Here is a 27,073-nt window from a genome sequence, read left to right on the forward strand (position 1 = left end):
ACTTCAAAGATGGATCATAGACCAGTCCTGACACAGTTTGACCTTTCTCCCTTTCTTTACTTTTTCCTTAGTTTGATCATTTTTTCCTATATTGCTATGTGTATATGTATGTGCTACATGAGGTTATGTACATCACATATATGCCTAGCATTTTCAGAGGTCAGGAGTGGGTGAACTAAGAACTCTTTAAGTAAGCAGAAAGTAGTCAGACAAAATGGTAGTCACTTCAGGAATTCCGCAAGCACATATGTGATTTTTTTATGTGCATCTTGTATGTGCAGGAGTTCAGGACAATGAGAAGAGGGTGTCAGATTGGTTGTAAACAGAGTTACAGGTTTCTGTAATAGGTCAAGTGGGTGCTGAGAATTGAAAAGGTGGATTGTGCAGGAGTAGTAAGCACTCATTAGCTCAGAGCCACTCCCCAGGCTGAGCCCCAGAAACTAAGTTCCTTAAACATTTCAATCAAAGTTACATTCATTTTTTAAAATTATTTTTTCATTAAATCCATTCTTGTTGTTTCAAACAGAATCATCAATACATATTTTGGATTATCTCCAGAGATATCTGCTCATTAGGAATATTACACTGGGTAAGGTAGGCTGCCTCTCTGGTTTACCTACTAGGTCTGCTGAGACTCAAAAATAGTTTGAGCTCTGAGAATACAGACCATGCTGAACAACATAGTGTAAGCACACTCCGAAAGCAAAATCCAGGGCAGTAATACAACTCAGTGGGTAGCAAACTTCATGCAAGCCTGTGGACCCGAGGATCCACGTAAAAGTGGAAGGAGAGAACCAATTCCACCAAGTTGCCCTGTGACCTCCACATGCTCTGTGGAGTCCCTCTTCCTTATACATGAAAAGTACACAAATAACTTTTTAAAACCCCACTCAGTTGATATGAGATCCTTTTAAAAGTTTTGTAAAGTTACATTAAAAGTTTTGTAAAGTTTGATATTTAATTTATCAGTAACTACATAAATTATGATAAGACTGATGATCACTGGAAAGAATATCAATGACTCGCAATAGAATAAAAAAGGAAAAAATAATCAGCATCTTTTCAGTTCAGTAAAAAATAAATCTTCAAAGTTTAAAAAACATAATTATTGGTCTTTTGCCTAATATTGAGGGTGAAAGATATAAACTCAACAAGTAAGAGGCATTTTGATTTTCATAATTAAATAAAATTATACTTGTGAAATAGGCATCATATATTAAATTCACAGGTATATGATTTCTTATATGAACAGTTACCATCAATGAATAGGTTTCCATGCAGATAATGACAGTTGTGATTCTTCTTTTCTGAATCATTAATTCTGTGTAAAAACAATTTAAAACAAAATCAGAAATCATAAGGTAGTCATCAGAGGTCACATTTTTCATTTTAGGGTTAGCCCAAACTAGCGCAGGGCAAAGAGATGAAAATGTGTTTTTACAGGAAGAAAACAGAGTGGTGAGCGGGTGATGACCTTTGCCAAACAGTAGTAAGCTTAATGGACAACATCTGGCACAAGCTAATCTTATACTGTCTGAGAAAGGAAGATGGAGAGTCAAAAAATAGGAAATGGTACAGGACTTTAGCAGTGATTCTCCATCTACCTAGAGATGGGAACCTTTAATGTATGTAGTTCCTCATGATATGGTGAACCCTTAAAATTATTTTGTTGCTACTTCCTAACTGTAAATTTGCTACTGTCGTAAATTGTAATTTAAATATCTTATTTTCAGGATATCCTCTGTAGAACCCCTGTGAAAGTATCATTGAGCACTTAATGGAGTCATAATCCATAGATGGGGAACCATTGCTATAGAGTTACAAACTTCCTAAAATGATGTATAAATGTTTCCAGGGAGACCAGGAGAATAAACCACAAATATTTTAAAGGTGAGATTCTTTAGGGCTAACATTTTCTCTTCTATTGCCCTCATATGTTCCTTCTATATCAGAGTCCTTTCTATTCTTCGCAATGTTTCTTCTCTGCCTCAGAGAGACAGGGCAAATATGTACTACCATCAGCAAAGGCTATGTTATCTAAACATTTTACTCACAGGGTATTCTGTATATTAATGCCTTTTTCCCACAACCAGGATCTGTTGGTTCCATTTATTTTGAGAAGAATCCAGCCATCCATTTCAAACAAGAGCAAATTTTCCTGTTGAGTTCAGAAAATCACAATGCAGAAGTGAATATACAATCCGAATTCTTTTTCTTTTCTTTTTGCTTCCTAAATAATTTATTTTTTTTGAATTTGTATATGTTTTTACCATTTGAGACAGAACTTCATCCCATAGCCAAAACTGTCATGGAGACTCACTATGTAACCCAAACTAGCCTCAAGCTCATGGTGGTTCTCCTGTCTCAGCCTCTCAAGTGCTAGGGCTACAGGAAGGAGTTACTGAGGTAGGTGAAATGTTCCTTCCATACTGAATAGCAGTTTTGGGTCCTGCTGCATAGAACATGCCAGCTGGAGCTCATTTTCTGCTTTGGATTTCTTGCAGCATTTAGCCTTGGAAAATGCTGGAAAGCCCTCCCTATGTTCTCACTAAGGATAATAGTAAATCGCCATGAGCAGGTGTCACATGACTTCCAGAACATTCAGTCTTCATGATCAGTATTCCCAGTGCCACCAGTTACGAAGAGACAGAAAAAGCAGGAGTATGTAACTTACCAGCTCTGCTTTAGAGTCTATGATCACAAGATGAGAATTCAGTTCTTCACAGGCAGATTTACTCTCTGCCCAGGTTTTGGATCCACGAAAACCATGATATAAATTGTTTCCAAAGCCAATCCAGTCACAGGAACAATGATCACAGGAGGAATCTATGAATTGCACATATGTGAAATTGGTGCTCAGCACTAGAATGATTATTAGTACAATTGCTAGGCTGTTGTGATACTTGTGACTCCTACATAGAGAGCAAAGTTTCATAAGTGCCCTTCCTGGTTCCCAGGTTGATGCAAAGTGCAAGGATCCTGAGCCAGGCTCCTGCCCACGAGTCTTAAGAAGATTTAAAACTGATAAGTAATTTTTACACAATCTTTATCATACAGTAATTAATGATACAAGTTTTTGTTTTAAATTTTACTTTATAAAATCAATATAAATTTGTTCTTGTGAGAAAAATAATTTTATATATTTGCTATTTGCCAGAATATATATATATTCTGTGTGTGTGTATAAGTTATTAAATGTCATATAATTATATAAATATTAAAATCAGGTAGTAAAGTGATTCTAAATATGCACTTGTTTTGTGAATAATGGCTCAGAGTACACAAAATTAAAATGCATAAGCAGCTTTAAACTGGTATTCCAAGTATTTAAAAAATGTACTGTGCTTTTCATTTCTGTAACATACGTAATCATCCAATATCAACTTAGTAATCATTGTCCTCAGAAAAAATGGGCATTTCCTTTCTTTCTTTCTTTTCACATCATTATTTCAAAAACAGCAGGTATTTATTAAGTATAAATTATATTTCTTTATTTTGTTAATTAATATTGAACTAGCATTGGTAACATTCAAAAATATTTTACAGGTTATATATGTTTAGAAAAGTGTATAAAAATTAATAAAGCTAATGCTTTATAAGATAGTATGCAAATAATACAAATTCCTCATTTTTACCTTTATGGCTAATATAAAAACATATACATGAAAGGTCATTTCTAAGGTGTACATGCTAATCTTGCAATAAGCATGTACCATCTACCTATTATCTCATGTTTGTAATTTTTATAAGCACTAATAAAAGGAACAAAGCTAGGTTGTCCTTAACATAACTGTAGCTCCCTCTGTCAATTATGATGAGAAATATTGGCTTCTATTCTTCTCTAAGACTTACTTAATAAAAATTTATTCACTGATATATACAATGCATTATTATTGACACAAAAGCACCTTGCAAATGAATTTTACCCCAGCAACATGACTGCTCTGGCAAGGGATCACATCCAAAGACCTTCTATGTCTATGTGATCCAGTTGGAATGCAGACATGCCCTGGATTATAATATGATTTGACTAAAAAACAGAGATATACTTAGTGGATATCTTTTAGCCCAAACTACGTAGGTAGGTTGAGTTTGAAGAGGAAGCAGTCATGTTTGAAAGTGATGTCTAACGGAGGCAAAGTGATGAATCAGAGAAAGAATTATTTGATAGAATAAGTCAGTTAGATTATACCCAACTCTCCTGAGAACAGTATAGAATAGGGAGGCACCTTAGGAGAGCCATGCATGGGGGTGTGGTCAGTTTTACCAGGATAGTTTTATAGAGACAGGTTGCTGGGGAAGGCAAACTAAGTCAAAGAATGAGAAGGAACCAGATTAGAAAATATTGCCAAAGTTAATATAAGGTCAATCAGTGAACCTAAGGTTAAGTTTAAAGTGAAGATACGAGAAGACCCTTTGCTCCTGTTAGCTTAGAGAGGAATTTATGCTAAAACTGCTGAGTTTAACCAAGCAGCCAGAGTTCAGAAAGAACTAGAAAGGGTGAGTTTATTCAGCAGTAAACCGCTGAAATGACATCAGGCAAATAAAAGTCATGTTTGTAGTATATTTTCACCCATTGTTTTGCAGACAATAATCATGTTAAGAAAAGCAGACAAATACTAAAAGTCTAGTATTTTATGAGATATAGCTCATCTATCTGAAATAACTCACAGTGTTTATTTTATGTTGTTTCAAAGTTTTCAGCCATTTTAATAAGTGTGTTTCAAATGTCTTGCCATATTATTTCCAAATATGTCTCTATTAGTACTTGAGGAGGTTGGGAGATCCTCCCCAGCCTACAGACTGTAAAGTTATGTTTGGCCAGCAGAGGCTTCTGGTGTGTTAAGCAGGAAGGATATTGCAGTGAAGATGCATCTGGTTACCACCTGTCCTAGTCAGTCTAAGTGCCATCATAAATATCAGAAACAACAGTCCTCAAGTTCAAATGATCCTTCCAGCTGGCAGAATCCAATTTAGATAATAAAACACTACTCTAATTTGTTATCTCCTTTTTGTTCTTTTTATTTCACTTTTAATAATACTTTGTCTTTATCTTCTATTTTTCAAAAATACAAACAAAATACAACACAAGCTTTTAAATGTCATTATCATTACCTTATTGCATTTACTTCACTTTGTCTATGGATTTGTTTTTCTTATTGGGAAATCTTTTTAAATTTATTGCTATTTTTATGCATCCCTTATGATGTTAGTTTCATTTTTGTTGTCATCTTTGCTCTTGTATTTAAGCTTGCTTCTCCACCAACTTCCTCTTTTCATACATTTAAGTGTCTTATTAATTTGCTATTAATGCATTTCCCCAGATAATTTTTAATTTTATAGCACATTCTGCATTAGCTTGCCCATTTTCCTATCTTTGGTCACTGAAGACTTATTAATGAGCCTGAAAATATTTTTGCTGTAACTATAGATTTTTCCCTCTCCTCTATTATTTGTTCTGGGTTTTATATCTTCAATAATGGGCTGCTCACTAAGAAAACTCCCAAATGAGGTGCAAAGACATCCAAACCAATATACAATCTCAACATGGAAGCTTGAGAAATAAGAGAAAGCAATGGAAAATATCATCTCCAAAGAGCATGGCTCCTTCATTGCTGAGCTCAAAGATAGGGACATGGTGTCATGGTATAGTTATTTCTTGTTGGTGATCATGGAACAGAGGTCACATTGGAGTTCTGTAAGATCTATCTCTGCTCTATGGTAACTAAAAGAAAAACAAAAATCAAGAGTAATGTAGGAATCCATAGTTATGACACTGAACTTGGTAAAATTCCCCTCATGAGGTGGTGGGCACTCTACACCTTATTGCCTTATGCTGAGTATGGTCTCTGTGCATGTTAGGCTATAAAGAAAGGGGAGTGTTGACAGAGGGTGAGATTCCAGTATTTCCAGTGACTGTTGCCAATGCTAGGGTGGGACTTTCCAATGATACAGTTGTCCTTACTCACCTATGTTCCTAAAGTAATCTCAATAAGCACAATGATATATCAAAATAGATTTCAATAAAATTATTTCCTTTGTTTGTCAGTGTCCTATGTGAGGTGGTTATATGTATAGTTTTTTTCACATCTTTGATGAACTAATAATGCCCCCAAATGAGTAAAATGTCAGAAAAACTGTTCAACAGTCTACTTGCAAAATGATCAGTGACTTAAAAGAGATAAGTAATAAGGGAGATAATACAATCAAATCATGGCCTTGAGAAAGCAATCAACAATATAAATGAAAAAGTATTATAGAAGAAAAAGTCACAAGAAAATTTAACTTTCTGAAAAAAAAACCACAAATAGGTAAATAAATAAAAATGTTGGAAGAACTCTGAGAACAAAAAACAGAACAAAAGATAAATGAAACAAAACAAACAAAACCAAAAACAACATAAAAAGCCACAATGAAAATATCATCAGTAAATGAAGACAAATAGAAAAGAAAATGAACTGAATAAAGAATAGGGGCCTGGTCAGGAAGTACCACATTTACTACTACAACGCATATGGGCAATCAATGGCAATGCAACTACAACTTTTGTAAACTCTGAAAGAGAGACAGAAGCTAAGCATTTGTGGATAGAAGGATTAGAGAAAAATAAAATAAGGCATAGGAAAATAAGGCATAAAATGTGTTCAATAAAATTGTAGCAGAAATGTACACAAAGGAAGAATAAAAAATGGATATCTAAGGGCAAGAACCATTTAGAGCCCCAAATAGACTTGAGTAGAGAATCCCTTTGTGAAAAAATATAATAATGATATAAAGAATACAATATAGTGAAATTATGTTAAAATCAGTGAGGAAAAACACAACAGCAAATGTTAAAATGTGTCTGATTTCAACAGAAACCCTCAAAGTGAAGAAAGTGTGAGATAAGGTCGTTAAAACCCTGATAATAAATAACTGTTAGCCAACCAAGATTGTGGTACTCACCAAATGTATCTGTCAAAATCATAGGGGAAATTTTATGTATCTCAGAGCAAATGCTAGCTAAAAAAATTTGTGATGATCAAATTGGTATTACAAAAAATACATGGAAATTGTAAGCATGGAGATGTAGGTAAAACAGAGTTAACAGACAGAGGCAGGAAAGGATATGTTTCATGAGCTGTGCAAGTGGGTTAAATCAACTACAAAAAACTCCATCATGTTTTATATAATCCACAAAACAAACAATATAACTAGAGGTTGGGACGACAAGCAATAATCCAACCAATCAGATATACAGCTAGCAAAATTACAGCAAGTAGAAATATTTGAAAACATTTCTATCACTCTTTGTATATGTTTGTGTGTGTATGTGCATGTTCATGTGTGTGTGCACATGTTTATGTGTATACTTGTGGATATCAGAAGACAGCCTCAAGTATCATTTGGTGGCTTCCATTACCTTGCTTTTGTTTGTATTTTTGTTTGTTTATTAATTTTCATTGTGGCTTTTGGGTTTCTTTGTTTACATTTGAGACAACATCTTTCACTGACCTATAAGTCACTAAGAAGAAGTAAACTCTTTTCAACCATAATAGGAATTGTATTATAAAAGACACTCTGCCTTGCTTCTCGACATGGATTCTAGAAAACAAACTAAGGCATTCATGCATGAAAAGCAAACACTTTACTGACCCAGTTATATCCAAGGATATTTGTTTTTCATTTTCCTTACTTAATGTCTAAGAGTAGAATTGCTTGGCTGTCAGCAAACTCTTCTTACATAACATCCTGGCCATATTCTGACATGCCAGTCTTTTTACATTAAGCCACACTCATAGAGTGAAGTCTTAATCCTTTGGGTTTTGATTGACATTTGTCTCTGGTTAGTTCTAATTCATTTGATATTATTTTCAAGCTATGTGAACAAGGGGAAAATAATGCGAATGGTTCATATTTATATTCACTATACTTATATTTCACATTTTTGAGAAAAACAGTATTCACTTATATTTATAATACTTTAGATTTTTCACATTCTACTATGTTATTTTCTTTACTTCCCCGAGGAAAAGAATTGAACATAGGACACTGCATTTGTTCATCATTCTCAGTGAAGTCTGTGGATCTAAGGAAGAATATATCCCAATAAACAAAAGTGCTATATTTACCATCACTCTTACAACATAGAGGATCAAGAGGGGTGATCTTTCTGCTTTGCTGTTCTCCTCTGGAAAATACTGCAACAAAAATTGCATCAGTAAAAAATATTTTGCATACATTTGCCAGGGCAATATCATATTTATTCTTCATGGTGAGTTACTATAGCAATAGAATGCTGATTATAAGAACAACAAATTCTTTTTATAGTTACTTACAGCTTGGAATCAAGAAGCCCACTTTTATAAGCAAAATAAAGAATGAGATTGTTAGGATGACAGTTATCATTCTCCATGTTTTCCACCAGGGATCTAGATACAACAGAAAAAAGATAGGAGTGAGTTTCTCACTTCTAAGGTTTGAAGACCATTTCTTCTCAGTCTCCCAAGTCTACATAATGTTGTCTAATTTTTCAGAGGTCAATCATGAAGTTTATTGGTGGCCTTGACAGCCCAGTTCTTTGTGCTCCAATGTCCTTCATGTCAACTCCCACACTCAACAATAGTTTTTCTTTCTCCACATTGAAGTTCAGGGTTGGTTACCACACTTGTGTGACCCCTCTTCCTATTTTAATATACTTTCTTTCTACTTCTTCCTCATTGTAAATTCATGTCTCCTTGTCCTGATCCTTTCTTTGATGAAGTCTTGCAAGCTGCTTCTCTCTGATAAACATTTTCTCTTAGTAGTTTCTACCTGCAGCCCTTCCTTCTCTCATCAGTCCTTCCTGCCCACTCCAGGCTCTACATAGGAGATCAGCAGCTTAAATACAATGTCTTTATGGATAAATGTCCTTTAGTTACTGAGAGACATTTCTGCATCTTCCAACCCTGTGTAAAACAATAGTGAGAAACCTTTTTCTCATGGATGGTAAAGTTACTAAACTACACAATCATTTAAACTAAGAATCTTGTTACTCTATATCCTAGTACCATTCAACCTCTACATTTTAATGCCATTATCTCACTAAGTATGAAATCCTGTAAGATTTACTTCCACAATGTTTTTACAGTTTTTCTATAATGTGCCATGTGTTTATGGGACTGAATTGGGCTGAATAGTATTTTAAAAAAAGCAATAATTACTTTTAAAATAACATGGAGATAAATAGAAACAATACAATTTACATACAATTACATGTTCCATCAAGTAATACAATTCTATTGAGAACTGAGTCAATGATGTTGTAGGGGTAATAAACAGAGATTCTTTAAGCACTAATATGTTTCATGGTAATAACTTGAAATAGTTAAAGTGCTAAAAAGATTTAGGGTAGTGGCACGATTTAATAGTTTTGGGGAGGTAAACACCCACATGCAAGAGTTGAGATCTAGCCTTGACAAAACAGATACAAAATATGTTACCATACCTGTTCCTTTGCCCGCATTGAACCCTGTCCTGAGCGGGAGATGCAGTGCTCTGTGAGTTTTCAGTTCCTTTTTTTTCTGTTCTTCTCTCCACACAGTAGATCTCTGGTCTGTCTTTGAAGGTCTCTGCTTCTCTTGAAATGTGGTGGATTTTGTTCCTATGTTAATAATCTCCTGTTTGTTCATTCCCTGCTCAATTTGCTTTTTCTTGTGCATTTTTTATGTTGTTCTGAAAAGACTGGAATCGTTTCCTCTCAGTCTTGGCAACTTGCCTCTACTGCTCTACAACCTCTTCCATGCCTCAAAAACATAAAGAAGAGTACAATTCTCACTTCCTACTGCACCAGTGAGAGATGCCTTAGTTCTGATGTCATCTATGCAGAGTGAACAATAACAGTGTATTTATGATGATAAAAATAAGTGCACACTAACAATGAAAAACTTGTCATGGGCATAATATGTTATTTGTTGAATCTATTATGTACACACACACCACACATTAGTTTATTTCTTTTTTTTAATTATTTTTTTATTTTTTTATTTTTTTATTTTTTTTAACATTAGTTTATTTCAAGGAGTGGTGTGAGTATAAAAATATTGCTGATCAAATATTTATACAATGGAATACTACACAGCAATTAAAAACAACGAATTCATGAAATTCTTAGGCAAATGGTTGGAACTGGAAAATACCATCCTAAGTGAGATCACCCAATCACAAAAGAACACACATGGGATGCAATCATTGATAAGTGGATATTAATTAACACAGAAGCTCTGAATTCTCAAGCCACAGTTAGCATATCAAATGACACTCAAGAAGAAGGAAAGAGAGGGCCTTGGTTCTGAAAAGACTTGATCCAGCATTGAAGTGGAGTACCAGGACAGAGAAATGGGAGTGGGTGATTGGGAAATGGGCAGAGGGAAGAGGACTTATGAGACCTATGGGGAGGGGGGGAACCGGGAAAGGGGAAAGCATTCAGAATGTAAACAAAGAATATAGAAAATAAAAAAAAACAAGTAATAGTTATATAATTTTATAAGGGGAGGAATGAAAAAATTTACAGCTTTAAGAAAAAGTGACAAAATAATAATAGTAATAAAACCAGAAGGGAAGCTAGTTAAAATTCCATCTCACATAGAGTTGCATTACAAATTTCATATGGTATTCACCCACAAACTTTAAATAAATCAAACTGGTAAATATAGAGAAGGACATGATAAAAGACTGAAAAGAATATATAAATTGTTTAAGCTTTAGCTATACACAGATGAGGGAAATCATTTAAATACATTTTGTTAATAATAAAAGTCTATACAAAAGAAAAAATGAAGACATTCTATCAATCAAAAAGAAGAAATGAAAATGAAAATGAGACAATGTGTGGAGCAGAGAGACTGAAGTAAAGGCCTTCCAGAGACTGCCCTACCTGGGGATTCATCCTATAAACAGTCACCAAACCCTGAAACTACTATGGACAACAAGAAGTGTATACCAAAAGGAGCATGCCATGGTTGTCTCCGGAGGTGCCCTGCCAGAGCCTTACAAATACAGAAACAGACACTAGCAGCCAACCACTGTTCTGGGCATGGGGTCCCCAATGGAGGAGCTGGAGTGTGGTCTGGAGGAGCTGAAGGGGTTTACATCTCCATGGGAAGAACAACCATGCCGGCCACCCAGACACTCCAGGACGCCCAGGGACTAAACCATCAACCAAGGGGTACACATAGTTCCAGCCAAAAATGTGGCAGAGGAATGCCTTGTTGGGCATCAGTGGGAGGAGTAGTCCTTGATCAGGTAAAGGCTCAATAGAGGCCCCAACAAAGGGAAATGGAGCGGGAGGTGGGTGTGGGTTGGGTGGAGGGGCATATACATGAAGGTAGGGGGTGGGAAGAGAGGTTGGGAGTTTTGGGGGAGGGGGGAAATCAGGAAGGGTTTTACTATTGGAAATGTAAATAAAGGTTATATTCAATAAATAAAATAAAAAAGAAAAACGCTATGATATGTCATTCTCATCTAGAAAATCATCTGTAATTGCACATGTAGGAAAGCATGCAGGAAAGCAAAAATGGGTATCCTTGGCATCTTCAACTAGATTAGATAATAACTGTATTATCTATCTTTCCACAAAAGAAGGTCAGAAAATGCAGAAAGCTAAATAATGTGTTCTCTACTGATCGAACCACTATAAACTCTGAGAAATGGCAGTCTACCTATATATTGTTTGATAATTGAGAAGATTGACACTGTTGAAAATGAGAAGTCAGAAAGGCTGGAGCTTAGAAATTCATTGTGTTTAGGAAGAGACAATCAGATCTGAGGTAGAATCTTAGAAGTGTTTCCTGAGAGCACATAGATGATGTGTTTTAGATGTGGTGAAGTATGTACTTCTAGCTGACAGCTGAACTTGGTAGTATAAGAGTCACCCAGATGGTATTAAATTTCAAAGCATGAAGGAGTCATATAGAGCATCTGAGGCTTGGTTTTGTGAGAAGCCTGGGAAGGCTGTTGCCTGAGGTTATATCCTCAGTGGCAACAGAAAACATCAGCCTTTTAGTGATATTAGTACAATGGGATGACCAACAGATTGGCATTGAGTTCCAGGCATTGAACATTGAGTTATACTGTTGGAGATTGGTTTAGCTTTGTTCAGATTATGTTTTGACTTGCCTCTTCCCTATAGACAAACTTGCCTCTTCCCTATAGACAAACATCAGATGGAGCTAGGAAACTGTTATGGAAGATTTGGCAGAAGGATTGAGGAACCCAGATGGGATAGAGGAATAACTAATCTGCACCCTTGAGGGCTCCTAAAACCAAACCAGCAACCAAGTAGCATACAAATGCTGGACCTAACCCCTGCACATATCACATACATAGCAGATATGCAGCCAGCATGGTCTTCATGCACGTCTTCCTTTCCCTGACTGTATTGGCTGCCTGGGGCATTTTCTTAATTACTGATTCATGTAGGAGGGCCCAGCCCGTTATGGGTGGTCCTTAATTCTATAAGAAAGCAGGGTGAGTAAGTGATGAGGAGCCGACCAGTAAGTAGCACCCCTCCAGGACCTTTTCATCAGCCCCTTGCTCCAGATAACTGCCCTGTTTGAGTTCCTATCATGATTCCTGTGGTGTAGAAGCATAAGCTCAATAAAGCTTTTTCTCTCCCTGCCACCAAAAAAGAAAGACTGAGGGCAAAAGAAGTAAGCCAACCCCAAGACAATGGGGACTCATCAGTCTATTGCTTAGAGAAAGATCACATTCCATGACTCCATAAAAACTATTTCCCCTTAAGCTATCCCTTCAGATGACCTGAATGAGATGTGGTGTAACATCCAAAAATGACAGCTCTTTGAAACATAAATGAAGCAACTGAATAAAAGCAACTGTAATCACTCACTGGAAGAGTCAAGCTAGATATTAGATCTCTAGTCCTGCCTCATTTGGGCTGTTCTCAACACTGGGAACAGTTCTTAGTCTCCACCTATTATTTCCTTTCTATACATCTGGATAATTCTGCTACTCAATCTAGGATGATTCTGTGACTATAGAGATAGGATGATTCTGGGAGTTTCATTGAAAACCTCTGCCAACACTCTACACTGTACTGAACCTCTTTGGTCCTTACTCACTTAGTAAAATTGTAATTCTTTATGAAATTATATCTTGTCTGAGAAGCCCAGTGCTTGTAGAATAAACATGATTTACTATCATAAGAATTTAAGGTCATCAAACTGAAAAATTTGTTTTGACTCTGACAAGAATCCTGTTATAAAATTTCTGTTCATTATACTCTCACAGGTTTGAAGTTCATTTTACTGCCTGTTCTCCATTATTGTCAAATCTGTCTATTCTGTATTATGTTTCATTCTTAATGGATGAGTCATATCAGAGGGAAATATGAGCCTGCAGGGTAGTAGATGCACATACTCTTAGCTGCTCCCTGCATGTTTCCATGTCAAGCCTTGTTTCTCTCCTCTCAGTAAACTGTATTTTTTCTCTGAAATTGTCAATCTCTTCTCAACTGAAGCTATCATACCTGTCTGGCAGAATTCACAAATAGTTTCTCCACTAATCTTCCTTTAAAAATCCCATCCATGGTTGCTGTCTTAGGCATTGTTCAAGTGCCATGAAGAGACACCACACTCAAGGCAGCCCTTGTAAAGGAAAGCACTTAACTGAATGCTTGTTTACAGTTTTAGAGTTTCCGTTTATTATCATTACAGCAGAAAGCATGACAGCTGGAAAAGTATCTTTGAGCTACATCCTGATCTATAGGCAGTAAGGAGAGAGAGAGAAAAAAAAGAGAGTGAAAGTAAGGGTGAACGAGAGAGACAGAGACAGAAACAGAGTGTGCCTCAGTCTGTTATGAGCTATTTGAAACATCAAACCCCAAATCCACCTCAACCCAGTGACACACTTTCTCCAACAAGGCTGTACCTACTCCAGTAAGAGCATATCTCCTAATTCTTTTAATCCTTCTCAAACACGGTTGCTCTCTGGTGCCTAAGCACTCAAATAATATTAGCCTATGGGGGGGGGGCTGTTCTCATTCAAGCAAACATAGTTGTATTGTCCATCATCTTAAAGATGCCAGGTACCTTCCAACCTCTCCTGATGTAAAATCCCTACATTTCCCCCTGTCTTTTTCTCTTATTGTTCTAAACAGAAAGCCATGTGGCTTCTGTCTTACACTCAACCCATTGCAGGCGAGTTCCTCTCCTGTTAACACCAATGAAAAGACAGTAGAGGAAAACAGCACAATCTTTTGCATATATCTATGTTAAGTACCCAAATTTCTTTTCCTAAGACTCAGGTAAAATTGTTACTGGAGTCTTTTTGACCTAGTAACATTAGCTACATACAAATCTCAGTTTTTAGTTACCTTTACTTTATCTATGTGTATGAATCTGGCATATGTTTGTGTGTGTGTGTGTGTGTGTGTGTGTATGCCTGTATTCACATGTCTGATGCTTTTGAAGGTCAGAAGAATGTGTTGTATTCCCTGAAAATGGAATTACAGCAGTTACCAGTATTGTGAATGAAGGAAATTTAACTCAGGTCTTCTGCAAGAGCAACAAGTGCTCTTAACCACTGATCCTTCTCTCCACCCCTCAAAATCTCTTTTTATTTCTCCTCCGCACCAGGTTATTAAGACTAGAATTTTTTATATATGTTCATTAACTGTTTTTTGCATTTTAATTATTCTTAATTTTCTTTCTTCTTATTTATTAGAATAAATGCAAATTACACATTACGTTTACACTAACAAATTATGCTGTATTTTTCCTATTGACTTTTGTCTTGAGATTTAACCTCTCATATGATTTTCTGTTATGAAGAATTATTTACTTTCAACCTGAATATCTCTTGCTAATCATGTAAAGTTGTAATAAGTTTCCCAGGTTTTGTTTTCCAGAACTTTTACATTTATCCTAATTTTTGAAGAAGAGTATACTTTGAGAATAGTATACATGCATACCATCTATTCTCGTCATATTTATTTCAAAACTCCTCCCACTAATTGCTCCAAGAGCCAGCCTCTTGCCTTACTCCACAAACTTTGAGTCTTCTTTGTTTTTACTTTTTATAACCTACAGATTCCAGTTCATGCTATTTACATATTCATGGGTATGGGGATCTCCATTGAACATGGCCAATCTACCAGTGCCACACCCTTATTTTCTAGGGATATTATACTGAGTTGTTTCTACATTTTTAATCCCAGCATTGTGGCCACAGAGGCAAGGGGATCTCTGTGAGTTCAAGACCAGCCTGTTCTATATAGTGAGTTCCATTATAACTGAAGCTATACACAGTGTTGCTGTCTCAAGATATACCAAACACCACAGGGTGGGGAGGGAAAGAGGGGGAGAGGGAGAGGGAAAAGGAGAGGGAGAGGGAGAGAGAGAGGAAGAAATATTTAGTTTGTTGTTATTATTGTTTTATTTGGTTTTCTGGCCCATATAATTTCTGCAGAAAAATGTACTGATGATATTATGGGGTTTCCCTTCTATGAGATGAATCATATTTCTCATAATATATTTAATTTTTTTTATTTTTAAGAATACTGTTTGGCTTTGTTTGTTTGTTTGAGACAGAGTAGTTCTTAGAGGATTGGAACTTCCTATGAACCAGGCTAGCCCCTCAAATATCTACCAGCCTCTGTCATTGTATTTCATAGGAGAATCCCATTGATTGAGGAAATCTTGGCAGCCATTCATTTCAGGAATTCAATTTTGTGTTCCCTCACTCCTTTCTCACCCAACTCTAATTGACTTTATATGACAGATATACAAAAGATCATCCTATATTCTGTATAGATAAATTTTGCCAAATCTATTCACTGAAAATTAGAAACAAAGAACAGAGCAAAACATTAAGCACAGCATTTGAAAAAAAAAAAACAGACTACAAATGACATTTTCAATTAATTCCCTCTAAATCTTACCTATGTATATGATAATTCAAGTTTATAAAGCACAATTACTCTTTTTCTTTAACTAACTGAAATGTTAATTTACAAATTATATTATTTCAACCAACTCCTGGACAAATGTACAAAAAGACATCTTGTTATTGGTGTTGTTCGTATATTGGAGTAGATGGCAGTCCTTTGTTAATACTAACTTGATGCCTGGCTTGATGACCAGAGATGTTTTATTTCCAAGACTCATAAAAATCAAATCAAATCAAATCAAATCAAATCAAATTAAATCCAGGCAACACAAAGTGGAAAGAGGAAGACAGAGACCTGCAGACCACCATGCCACCCACAGACCTGCCCTCCAGTGTACAACACAAGTGAGCCATGGACACCTGACATATATCATATATGGAGGATGTCACCCAGGGGCCTGCCAACCATCTGGACGGCCTGCAGCTGGAGCCACCACAGTGTGAGTATATGGTGGTCATATGGAAACGAAAAGCAAATGGAGCAGCTTGAGCGTATGAAGAAAGATGGAACTGAAACCTCAAGGATGGAGAAGAGTAGACTGTTAATGAGTGGCCAGCCCTGCTCCCAGGGTGAATTTCCCAGCGTGAGCTACCACTGAGAACCATGTCTGAGTCTGTGGCTAAGCAGTAGCACAGGTTGTGTTGGTTGTTGATTTCCATGGCTTGTATTACCACGACACAACATGGGGATGTCCCTGGTCAGGGCAGCCACTGCAGACTACCTGGATGCTCAAAGGCTTTGAAGAACTAGCCAAATCCCTCACTGGATGGGTCACTCTGAAGATCTGGCCCCATCTTTCACTGTAGGCAATACTTGGGAGAGCAGGCCCTGTGCCTTGCCTGGCAGTACAGTAAAGCTGTTCCTTATAGCAGGTATGTGGGTGAGTTGAGTGTGGAATGAGTGTAGAAGAGCTGACCCAGACAATAGTCTGCTGTGGGATGGCAAGGGCTAGGGAGAGCTATCCTTGCCCCTCATCAGATGTAGCACTCGGGAGAGTGGGCCTGAACCTTGCCTGGACAGCAAAGCAGAGCTATGCCTGGTGGTGGGGGCAGAGGTGAGCTAGCACTGAGGGCTTGAGATCTAGAGAGACAAACCTGTCTCCTGCTGATGGCAGCACTGGGTGTCCTAGCCAGAGCAGCGTTAGAGAGCTCACTCTAGTGGTGCAGACAAGGGAGAGCCATTAGGCTGACCACCTGTGCTAGACCAGGCTCAGATCCAGGACTGTGAAATGGCCCACCCCCAAATCTATATTAATCCTTCAATGCTTGGGAAATGTGAAAGGGCCAGTCTTACTGTTCAAAAACTGTAGAATATGTATGACACAGGGTGACAACAAGATAAGTGGGAGGAGTCCTAATGAGAATCCAATACTGATGATGTCACAGAAGCCAGAGATCTTGACCCAGACCAATGATTCATTATAATGAACTTGAAAGTGAAGATGTGTGGACAGAGGAATACAATGTAGGACATATTGAGGTATATTACAGCTTCCACAATGAGACGCTTTCTAGGATTTGCTTTGTTGTTGCTGCTGTTGCTGTTGTTTGTTGTATATTATTTTGGGGGTGGTTGCAAAGGCACAGATAGGATAGGAGGGTTCAAGATGAGTGAGAATGGGCTGCATGCTTTATGAAACTCATAAAGAATCAACAAAGTTTTTTTAAAAAATGTAAAAATTAAAAGTTATTTTAAACAGAAAAACAGACACACAAACTTTTGTTTTCAGTTTTAAAGTATTTTAGCATTTTTTTCAAAACCCATGTGTATGATACCACAAATTCTATGGAGGACCTATAATGTAAATGTAGTTGTCCTCGTATATTTAAACAAATGAGGGAACAACAGTCCTTAGGGCAATGCAATATTAAGTATTTGGAATAAGGGACTAGAGATGGATGGCTCAACCGTTAAGAGTGATTGCTGCTCTTCCCGAGAAACTGACTTCAGTTCCAAGCATGTCAGGCTGCTGTTCCCTTACCTATAACTCATGCTCTGAGGGCAGCTTCACTCATGCATACATATCCACACATAAGGACATACATAATTAAGTTATTAATATAAAATTTTTTTCAATAAATTATAAATCCTCTTTGGCTCATTGACTCAAATCATAGGTGAAAAAGTTCACACATACCTCTGGCCTTATTTCAGCCAAATAGCAAACAGCACCTCTGACCATGCTGACGTCACAGGCAGAGCTTCTTGTCCTCTGAAAGCCACAGATTCTGCCCACATCCCTAGCAACTGTGAGCACTTGCTGCGTTGACAGATGTGAGCAGAAATGTCAAGTGCATATGTTACGTTTCTGTTGACATTTTGGTTCTACACATAATGTGTTTGGTTTTTACACATTGCAGTGCATTCTTTATTTTTCACTTGTTTCCCAAGCGAGTGTAGGCCTATACTTCCTTTTTCAGTTCTTCATAGTCTCTAAGAGTAAAACAATATCCAGACAATTATCTGTTGCTTTTCTGCAGCCTATGGAAATTTTGAAATGGAAAACAATGTGTCTTTGAACTCGGTGTCTTGTTTGATATATTCATTTCCACTTCTCTTGAGTCATTAGTCCACAACTTGCCACTGTGCTGGGTGAGGCCACTTTAAACACCCCCATACCCCACTTACAGAAACAACCACATTCCTACCATGCTCTCACTCAATTTTCTCTGTTCTGTGTATCACAAGTTCCCTGGTGTGGTGCCCTTGTCTTTGGATTCTAAGGACTGTGGAGTAAACGGGCCATAAGAAAAAAACAATGGGAATTTAAGTATATTTTCAAGAAATCAAAATAAAACTTTACTTAATTTCATGAGTTACAGAAAACAACATAGTGCTTAAGAAAGGAATGTAACTGCAGTTCCAGAGGATCCAACAACTGCATGTATGTGGTGCCCTGACATGAAGGAAAACATCCATGAAATAAACGCATCAACAAAATAACCACATGTGTATTATTCTGTTTTTATTTTAATTTTTGGATGAAATACATAGGTGTGTGTCTAACAAAGAAGTGAAAGGGTTTTCAAAACAAAGTTTTTTTAGCACTTGGGTCCAAGGACTACCACACTGTCATACCATATAACAAATATCACACAAGAGACTTATTGGGGGGAAACACACAATGGGACTGCCTCTGAACAGGAACAGAGACAGTAGCATGCTGGGTGGAAAGAGTAGGATATATAGGCTTTTTTGGAGGAACATCAGTGAGCCAGTAGAACATATACTGTGAGCTAATGGAAAACAGGGTATGAATTTCTAAGTCTCAGGTTTGAGGCCAGGCTAGGGGGCAGGGTGATTTGCCACTGGCCTTTTACCTTGCAAGAAGAAATTTTCAGAGACAATGAAAATATTTTGACTTGAGTGTAGTGACGGTTTCAAGGATATGAACCTACCTGTGAGCTGTGAATATTCATTAACATGCATCCATCAGTATATGAGTTGTAATACAATCAAGCATTTAAGAGTGTTAAATGTTTAATTTGTCAGATTTAATCTTCAAATAAAGACTTTTGCAGCAGCAGCTATACTTTCAGCCTGAAAAATAATTTTGTCATGTAAGAATATATGCATATACTATTTTTTGAAGGAGGTAAATTGTGATGAGGACCAAGTATTTAATAAAGAGAGAGTTGTGATTGTCTAAGGGGAAAACTAGCAAAGTTGCAGTGTTGTGCTGTTCTTGTCAAAGCAAACAAGGATGAAGAACTTTCTCTTTTTTATATCTTTTTAACTAAATTTTTTCTTTATTTACATTTCAAATGTTATCCCCTTTCCTGTTTTCTCCTCTGAAAACACCCTATCCCATGCCCCTATGCCCCTGCTCACCAATCTACCCACTCCCGCTTCCTGGTCCTGGCATTCCCCTATACTGGGGCATCAAACTTTCTCAGGACCAAGGTTCTGTCTTCCCATTGATGTCTAATAAGCCCATCTTATGCTACATATGCAGCTTGAGTCATGGGTCTCTCCATTTGTAATCTCTTAAACTGTGTTGACCTTCTATCTGAAACCCTGAAAGAAATGATTTTTTTGCCTTCTCAGTTCCACATTCTCAGTTTCTACTTTTTTTTTTAAATTACGTTGTTTATAAGAGACATAATATCACTTAAGATATATCCTCACTATGTACATTTTTTATTCAATGTATTCTTTATTTACATTTCAAATGATTTCCCCTTTTATGCTTCCCCACTCCCCTCAAGTCCCATAAGCCCTCTTCCCTCCCCCTGTTTCTCCATCTACTCCTTCCCACTTCCCTGTTCTGGTATTCCCCTATACTGTTGCACTGAGTCTTTCCAAAACCAGGGGCCACTCCTCCATTCTTTTGGACATCATTTAATATGTGGATTATGTCTTGGGTATTCCAAGTTTCTAGGCTAATATCCACTTATCAGTGAGTACATACCATGATTGATCTTTTGAGACTGGGTTACCTCACTTATTATGATGTTCTCCAGCGCCATCCATTTGCCTAAGAATTTCATGAATTCATTGTTTCTAATGGCTTAATAGTACTCCATTGTGTAAATATACCACATTTTTTTGTATTCATTCCTCTGTTGAGGGACACCTGGTTTTTTTCCAGCTTCTGGCTACTACAAATAGGGCTGCTATGAACATAGTGGAGCATGTGTCCTTATTGCATGCTAGGGAATCCTCTGGGTATATGCCCAGAAGTGGTATAGCAGGGTCCTCCGGAAGTGTCATGCTCAGTTTTCTAAGGAACCACCAGACTGATTTCCAAAGTGGTTGCACCATTTTACAATCCCACCAGCAGTGGAGGAGTGTTCCTCTTTCTCCACATCCTCGCCAACACCTGCTGTCTCCTGAGTTTTTGACCTTAGTCATTCTGACTGGTGTGAGGTGAAATCTCAGGGTTGTTTTGATTTGCATTTCCCTAATGATTAATGATGTTGAACATTTCTTAAGGTGTTTCTCAGCCCTCCGAAGTTCTTCATTTGAAAATTCTTTGTTTAGCTCCGTACCCCACTTTTTAATGGGGTTATTTGGTTCTCTGGGTTCTACCTTTTTGAGTTCTTTGTATATATTAGATATTAGCCCTCTGTCAGATTTAGGGTTGGTGAAGATCCTTTCCCAATCTGTTGGTTGACGTTTTGTCCTTTTGACAGTGTCCTTTGCCTTACAGAAAATTTGTAGTTTTATGAGGTCCAATTTGTCAATTCTTGATCTTAGAGCATAAGCTATTGGTGTCTGTTCAGGAACTTTTCCCCTGTGCCCATGTCCTCAAGGGTTTTCCCCAGTTTCTTTTCTATTAGTTTCAGTGTGTGTGGTTTTACATGGAGGTCCTTGATCCACTTGGAGTGGAGTTTAGTACAAGGAGATAAGAATGGATCGATTCACATTCTTCTGCGTGCTGACCTCCAATTGAACCAGCACCATTTGTTGAAAAGACTATCTTTTTTTCACTGGATGCTTTCAGCTCCTTTGTCGAAGATCAAGTGACCATAGGTGTGTGGGTTCATTTCTGGGTCTTCAATCCTATTCCATTGATCCACTTGCCTGACATTGTACCAATACCATGCAGTTTTTATCACTATTGCTCTGTAATAAAGTTTGAGGTCTGGGATACTGAATCCCCCTGAAATTCTTTTACTGTTGAGAATAGTTATAGGTTTTGCTGATAGAGGGGTTAAATCTCTGTGAAGACAGAAATATTCATTGATGTGATTTTCCTATTAAACTTGATCTGCATTTAGTATATTGTACCTAGTTGTATATAGAGTAATGTATCAATTACTTTTTAAAACAATAAATATTATGGAGTGATCAGCAACAAGTAGGATATCTATATTATCCTTTCCAAGGCTCAGCGATCATAATGAAGAGGGCAGGAAGACTGTAGGAACCACAGGTTAGAATGGCTGCTGTGAAACAGTATCTCCTGGACATGACAGAAACTCTATACTCATGAACTCAAAGTACCAATCTATGTGCTGGAAAGTTTCCCAAGCTCCTATTCTTAAGTGAGGAGCATCTTTGGACAGCTGATGGCTTCTGGGGGCCAAAGTAAATTGTCGCTAAGTAGGTGGTCTTGGAGGGTTGACAGCTCTCCAGTGGATGAACAGTTAGAGCTGGAGTCAATTAGTTATTTGTAAAAAGAAAAAAATGACATGAAGTAGGGCATAGAGAAGTGTTGAAAATATGAGAAGATCTGAGGACATGAATATGATCAAAATATGTTGCATGCATTTCTCAAAGAATTAATCAAATTATTTCAATTACCTGAACACACTTGAGAGACTTGAGGTCACAGGTAGGAAGAAGGCCTGGTGGTGGGAGAGCATCCTCTTGCGGACACTTGTTTCTAGATCCTCATTCTGCTTGTCTGTATATATTATTTTAAGTAAGTACCACACTGGTTTTATTGCTACTGCTTTTATAATTTTTTTAAATTAGGAAACATGACATGTGTGCCATTATATTCCTTGTATTTGGGGACTTTTGAGGTTCCATATACATCATAGAAATTGCTTGACATTTATAGACCTGATTGAGAATGATGGACACATTAATATTAGGTCCACTCAGTAAGCAGTAAAAGTGAAATCAGACAAGTTTGACCTCATTGAAGTAAAGGAAAGAACACATTATACAGAATAAGCAGCTGTAGTGGAAAATTATTTTGGTTAAGGGATCAAGAGCCAAAATCCATTATGAATTCCTAAACCTATTAGCAAAAATAAATTATTTAAAAAGTGGTTGAAAGCCTTATAATAAATGTCTGAAAAGCAGACTTCTTTTTTTTTTTTAATTCGATATATTTTTTATTTAAATTTTAAATGATTTCCCCTTTTCTGGTCCACCACTCCCTGAAAGTCTCATAAGTCCCCTTCCCTCCCCCTGTTCTCCCACCCACCCCTTCCCACTTCCCTGTTCTGGTTTTGCACTATACTGCTAAACTGAGTCTTTCCAGAACAAGGGGCCACTCCTCTGTTCTTCTTGTACCTCATTTGATGTGTGGATTATGTTTTGGGTATTCCAGTTTTCTAGGTTAATATCCACTTATTAGTGAGTGCATAGCATGATTGATCTTTTGAGTCTGGGTTACCTCACTTAGTATGATGTTCTCCAGCTCCATCCATTTGTCTAAGAATTTCATGAATTCATTGTTTCTAATGGTACTCCATTGTGTATATATACCACATTTTTTGCATCCATTCTTCTGTTGAGGGATACCTGGGTTCTTTCCAGCTTCTGGATATTATAAATAGTGCTGCTATGAACATAGTGGAGCATGTATCCTTATTACATGCTGGGGAATCCTCTGGGTATATGCCCAGGAGTGGTATAGCAGGATCTTCTAGAAGTGAGGTGCCCATTTTTCTGAGGAACTGCCAGACTGATTTCCAGAGTGGTTGTACCAATTTGCAACCCCACCAGCAGTGGAGGAGGGTTCCTCTTTCACCACATCCTTGAGAACAGCTGCTGTCTCCTGAATTTTTAATCTTAACCATTCTGACTGGTATAAGGTAAAATCTCAGGGTTGTTTTGATTTGCATTTCCCTAATGACTAATGAAGTTGAGCATTTTTTAAGATGCTTCTCAGCCATCTGAAGTTCTTCAGGTGAGAATTCTTTGTTTAACTCTGTACCCCGTTTTTTAAATAGGGTTATTTGTTTTTCTGGGGTCTAACTTCTTGAGTTCTTTGTATATATTGGATATTAGCCCTCTATCTGATGTAGGGTTGGTGAAGATCTTTTCCCAATTTGTTGGTTGCTGATTTCTCCTTTTGATGGTGTCCTTTGCCTTACAGAAACTTTGTAATTTTATGAGGTCCCATTTGTCAATTCTTGATCTTAGAGCATAAGCTATTGGTGATCTGTTCAGAAACTTCCCCCCGTACCGATGTCCTCAAGGGTCTTCCCCAGTTTCTTTTCTATTAGCTTCAGAGTGTCTGGCTTTATGTGGAGGTCCTTGATCCATTTGGAATTGAGCTTAGTACAAGGAGACAAGGACGGATCATTTGCATTCTTCTGCATGCTGACCTACAGTTGAACCAGTACCATTTGTTGAAAAAGCTATCTTTTTTCCATTGGGTGTTTTCAGCCTCTTTGTTGAGGATCAAGTGGCTATAGGTGTGTGGGTTCATTTCTGGATCTTCAATCCTGTTCCATTGATCTGCCTGCCTGTCACTGTACCAATACCATGCAGTTTTTAACACTATTGCTCTGTAGTATTGCTTGAGGTCAGGAATACTGATTCCCCCACGATTTCTTTTGTTGTTGAGAATAGTTTTAGCTATCCTGGGTTTTTTGTTATTCCAGATGAATTTGAGAATTGCTCTTTCTAACTCTATGAAGAATTGAGTTGGGATTTTGATGGGTATTGCGTTGAATTTGTATATTGCTTTTGGCAAAATGGCCATTTTAACTATATTAATCCTGCCAATCCATGAGCATGGGAGGTTTTTCCATTTTTTGAGGTCTTCTTCCAATTCCTTTTTCAGAGTCTTGAAGTTCTTGTCATATAGATCTTTCACATGTTTGGTAAGAATCAGCCCAAAGTACTTTATACTGTTTGTGGCTATTGTGAAGGGTGTCATTTCCCTAATTTCTTCCTCAGCCTGCTTATCATTTGAGTATAGAAAGGCTACTGATTTTCTTGAGTTGATTTTATAACCTACCACTTTGCTGAAGTTGTTTATCAGCTGTAAGAGCTCTCTAGTGGGGTTTTTTGGGTCACTTAGGTAGACTATCATATCATCTGCAAATAATAATTTGTATCTCTTTGACCTCCTTATGTTGTCTAATTGCCGAAGCTAGTACCTCAAGTACAATATTGAAAAGATAAGGAGAAAGGGGGCAGCCCTGTCTAGTCCCTGATTTTAGTGGGATTGCTTCAAGTTTCTCTCCATTTAGTTTGATGCTGGCTACCAGTTTGCTGTATATTGCTTTTACTATGTTTAGGTATGGGCCTTGAATTTCTGTTCTTTCCAAGACTTTAAGCATGAAAGGATGCTGACTTTTGTCAAATGGAAAGGCAGACTTCTATATGGCTAATATTTACATGAAAAAATGCCATCAACCAACAAAGAAATGCAAATCAAATTCACAGAAAGATGTTGAAGTTTGGTCTGTTGCTATGTATTATAAAGTTAAATACTGGCCCAGGTTGCCCCCAGGGAGAAGGAGATTCTCACATATAACCAAGAGATGTTATTCAATCTTATCTCCCAAATTATTCTTGATCAGAGAGTAAAGATGCCTTCAGCCTATAGTTGAGCAGAAGAGAGACACCAGACTTGGGGTCTGAGGCAGGATCACAAATGAGATAGGAGACGATGCCATGGGGTAGGTGAGTCATGAGAACATGGTCAATTGGACTGGACAGAGTGGGGTTATTGATGGGGAAGTAGATTTTTATAACATATAAGGTAGATATCTCCCCAGCTCTAGTGCTATTTAAGGCTCATTATGAATATAAACATTGTGTGACTTTTATCTGGTAATTGAATGATCAAGTCAGGGTAGAAACCTTCCACAGAGAATAAATATTTAATACAACAGTAATATGGACCCAATAACTGCTTATATGATGATGAAAATGAAAGAACACAGATGATGTGGAACAGGAGACATAGAATATTCTCAGCCTAGAGCAGATCTTCAGAAAAGGCCATTATCCAGTAGTTTCATAATTATCTCTGAAGCAATGAGTAAAACCCGTAGAGCCATCTTTGCTAATAAGTATAAATTTCTTACATAAAACAGACATTCAAAATAATCCTAAAAAAAAAGTTAGATAAGTACAAGTGAGACAGCTCAGCAGGAACATGTGACATCAACCCTGATGATCTGGACTTGACATTGAGGTGCCACACTGTAGGGGAGAACCGACACCTGCAAGCTATCCTTTTATTGCCAAGTGTGAGCCATGGGTTCTTCAGTGTTCTTTTTTTTTTTTTTTAAATACATCTACAATTTGAGAGTTTTAAAAACTTCCCTTTATAGGTAAAAATGTCAGTGTGAGATTTTCTATACAAGCCACATTTAGTGAATGTTGATTAGATGCAGAGGCATTGTGAAGTAAAATCTTTTAAGCAGAAGGGAAGTAGCAGTCACTCCTATCTAAGCCAACTGAAATATATTCCTAGTTCATAATCAGACTTAAAGTTCATAAGTATATAAAGCTTAGTTTGGGCTTCCAGGATGTGTAATTACTAATTTATTTACCCAGCATGTGCACTGAGTGCTATCTGTCCCAAAGTGTGAGCAATGATTGCAACATAGGAACAGCACCCCACAGAAGAATTCCAGCTAATAATGTGACTATTGTGAAAGAATGAACTCAGTGTGTTGTGTTTCTGCAGGAAAATATTGGTGTAGGAACCCACAACAATATTCACATACATCATGAAATATTTGAGACATTTTAAAGGATAGAAATTGATTAAGCATTGGATTTTAGTGGGTGGTACAAACAATACAGAAATATATAATGAGAGACAAAGGAGTCATGAAAGCTTCTTTGAAAATTTACTTAACTACAACACACACAGACACACACACACACACACACACACACACACGAGAGAGAGAGAGAGAGAGAGAGATTAGTATGCCTGTGTGCCTATGTACATGCATGCATGTATACTTTAGCTTTCTCCCTCATAAATGAAAATGGATTTCCAATGAACAATTCTAGCTAGCCAAACATTAAACAGGTATCCACATCCTAGAAGCAAACTTAAAAAAAAATTACTCACAAAATTAAAAAAAAACCAACTGAGAAAAAAGAAGTGTCAAAGATGTGACTAAGGGACTTTCGGTCTCTATGTATTGAAAATAATACTAAAAATAAAGGAAAAATATGAAAAGCAGGAAAAGATTGCCTAAGGATAAAGAGAAACCAGCTTTAGTAAGCATCAAAATATTGTAAATTAAAACAACAAAATGAAAATTGCCATGTAGATACTCATGCTTGGAAGCTTATCCAGAACCCATGTTTGGAAGCTTATCTAGCACCCATGACACAGCCTGCAGCTTGTGCTATTGCCATCTGATACAACATTTCTTGAATTTAACAACACAGCTGAGGACCACTGAAAAGGCCAGTCTCTAAAAGTCAAGGGGTCTAGTTTAGTTGACACTGTTGTTCTTCTGTGGAGTTGCCATCTTCTTC

At 37.2% G+C, this 27,073-nt stretch overlaps 1 protein-coding gene across 1 annotated transcript; it reads right to left on the bottom strand.

The window, feature by feature from the left end:
- Positions 1-237: 237 nt before the first annotated feature.
- Positions 238-9,821, bottom strand: LOC127679299 (killer cell lectin-like receptor subfamily I member 2). The gene is made up of 6 exons (XM_052175030.1): positions 9,467-9,821; positions 8,319-8,411; positions 8,112-8,180; positions 2,675-2,826; positions 2,055-2,158; positions 238-1,321 (listed from the first exon to the last, which is right to left on the bottom strand). Exons 1-6 carry the CDS (start codon positions 9,678-9,680, stop codon positions 1,210-1,212), a joined length of 744 nt encoding a protein of 247 aa, XP_052030990.1. The 5' UTR covers positions 9,681-9,821; the 3' UTR covers positions 238-1,209.
- Between the last annotated feature and the right edge of the window lie 17,252 nt (positions 9,822-27,073).

This window comes from Apodemus sylvaticus, chromosome 2 (genome assembly GCF_947179515.1).
Source record: "Apodemus sylvaticus chromosome 2, mApoSyl1.1, whole genome shotgun sequence".
Classification (NCBI taxonomy): domain Eukaryota; kingdom Metazoa; phylum Chordata; class Mammalia; order Rodentia; family Muridae; genus Apodemus; species Apodemus sylvaticus.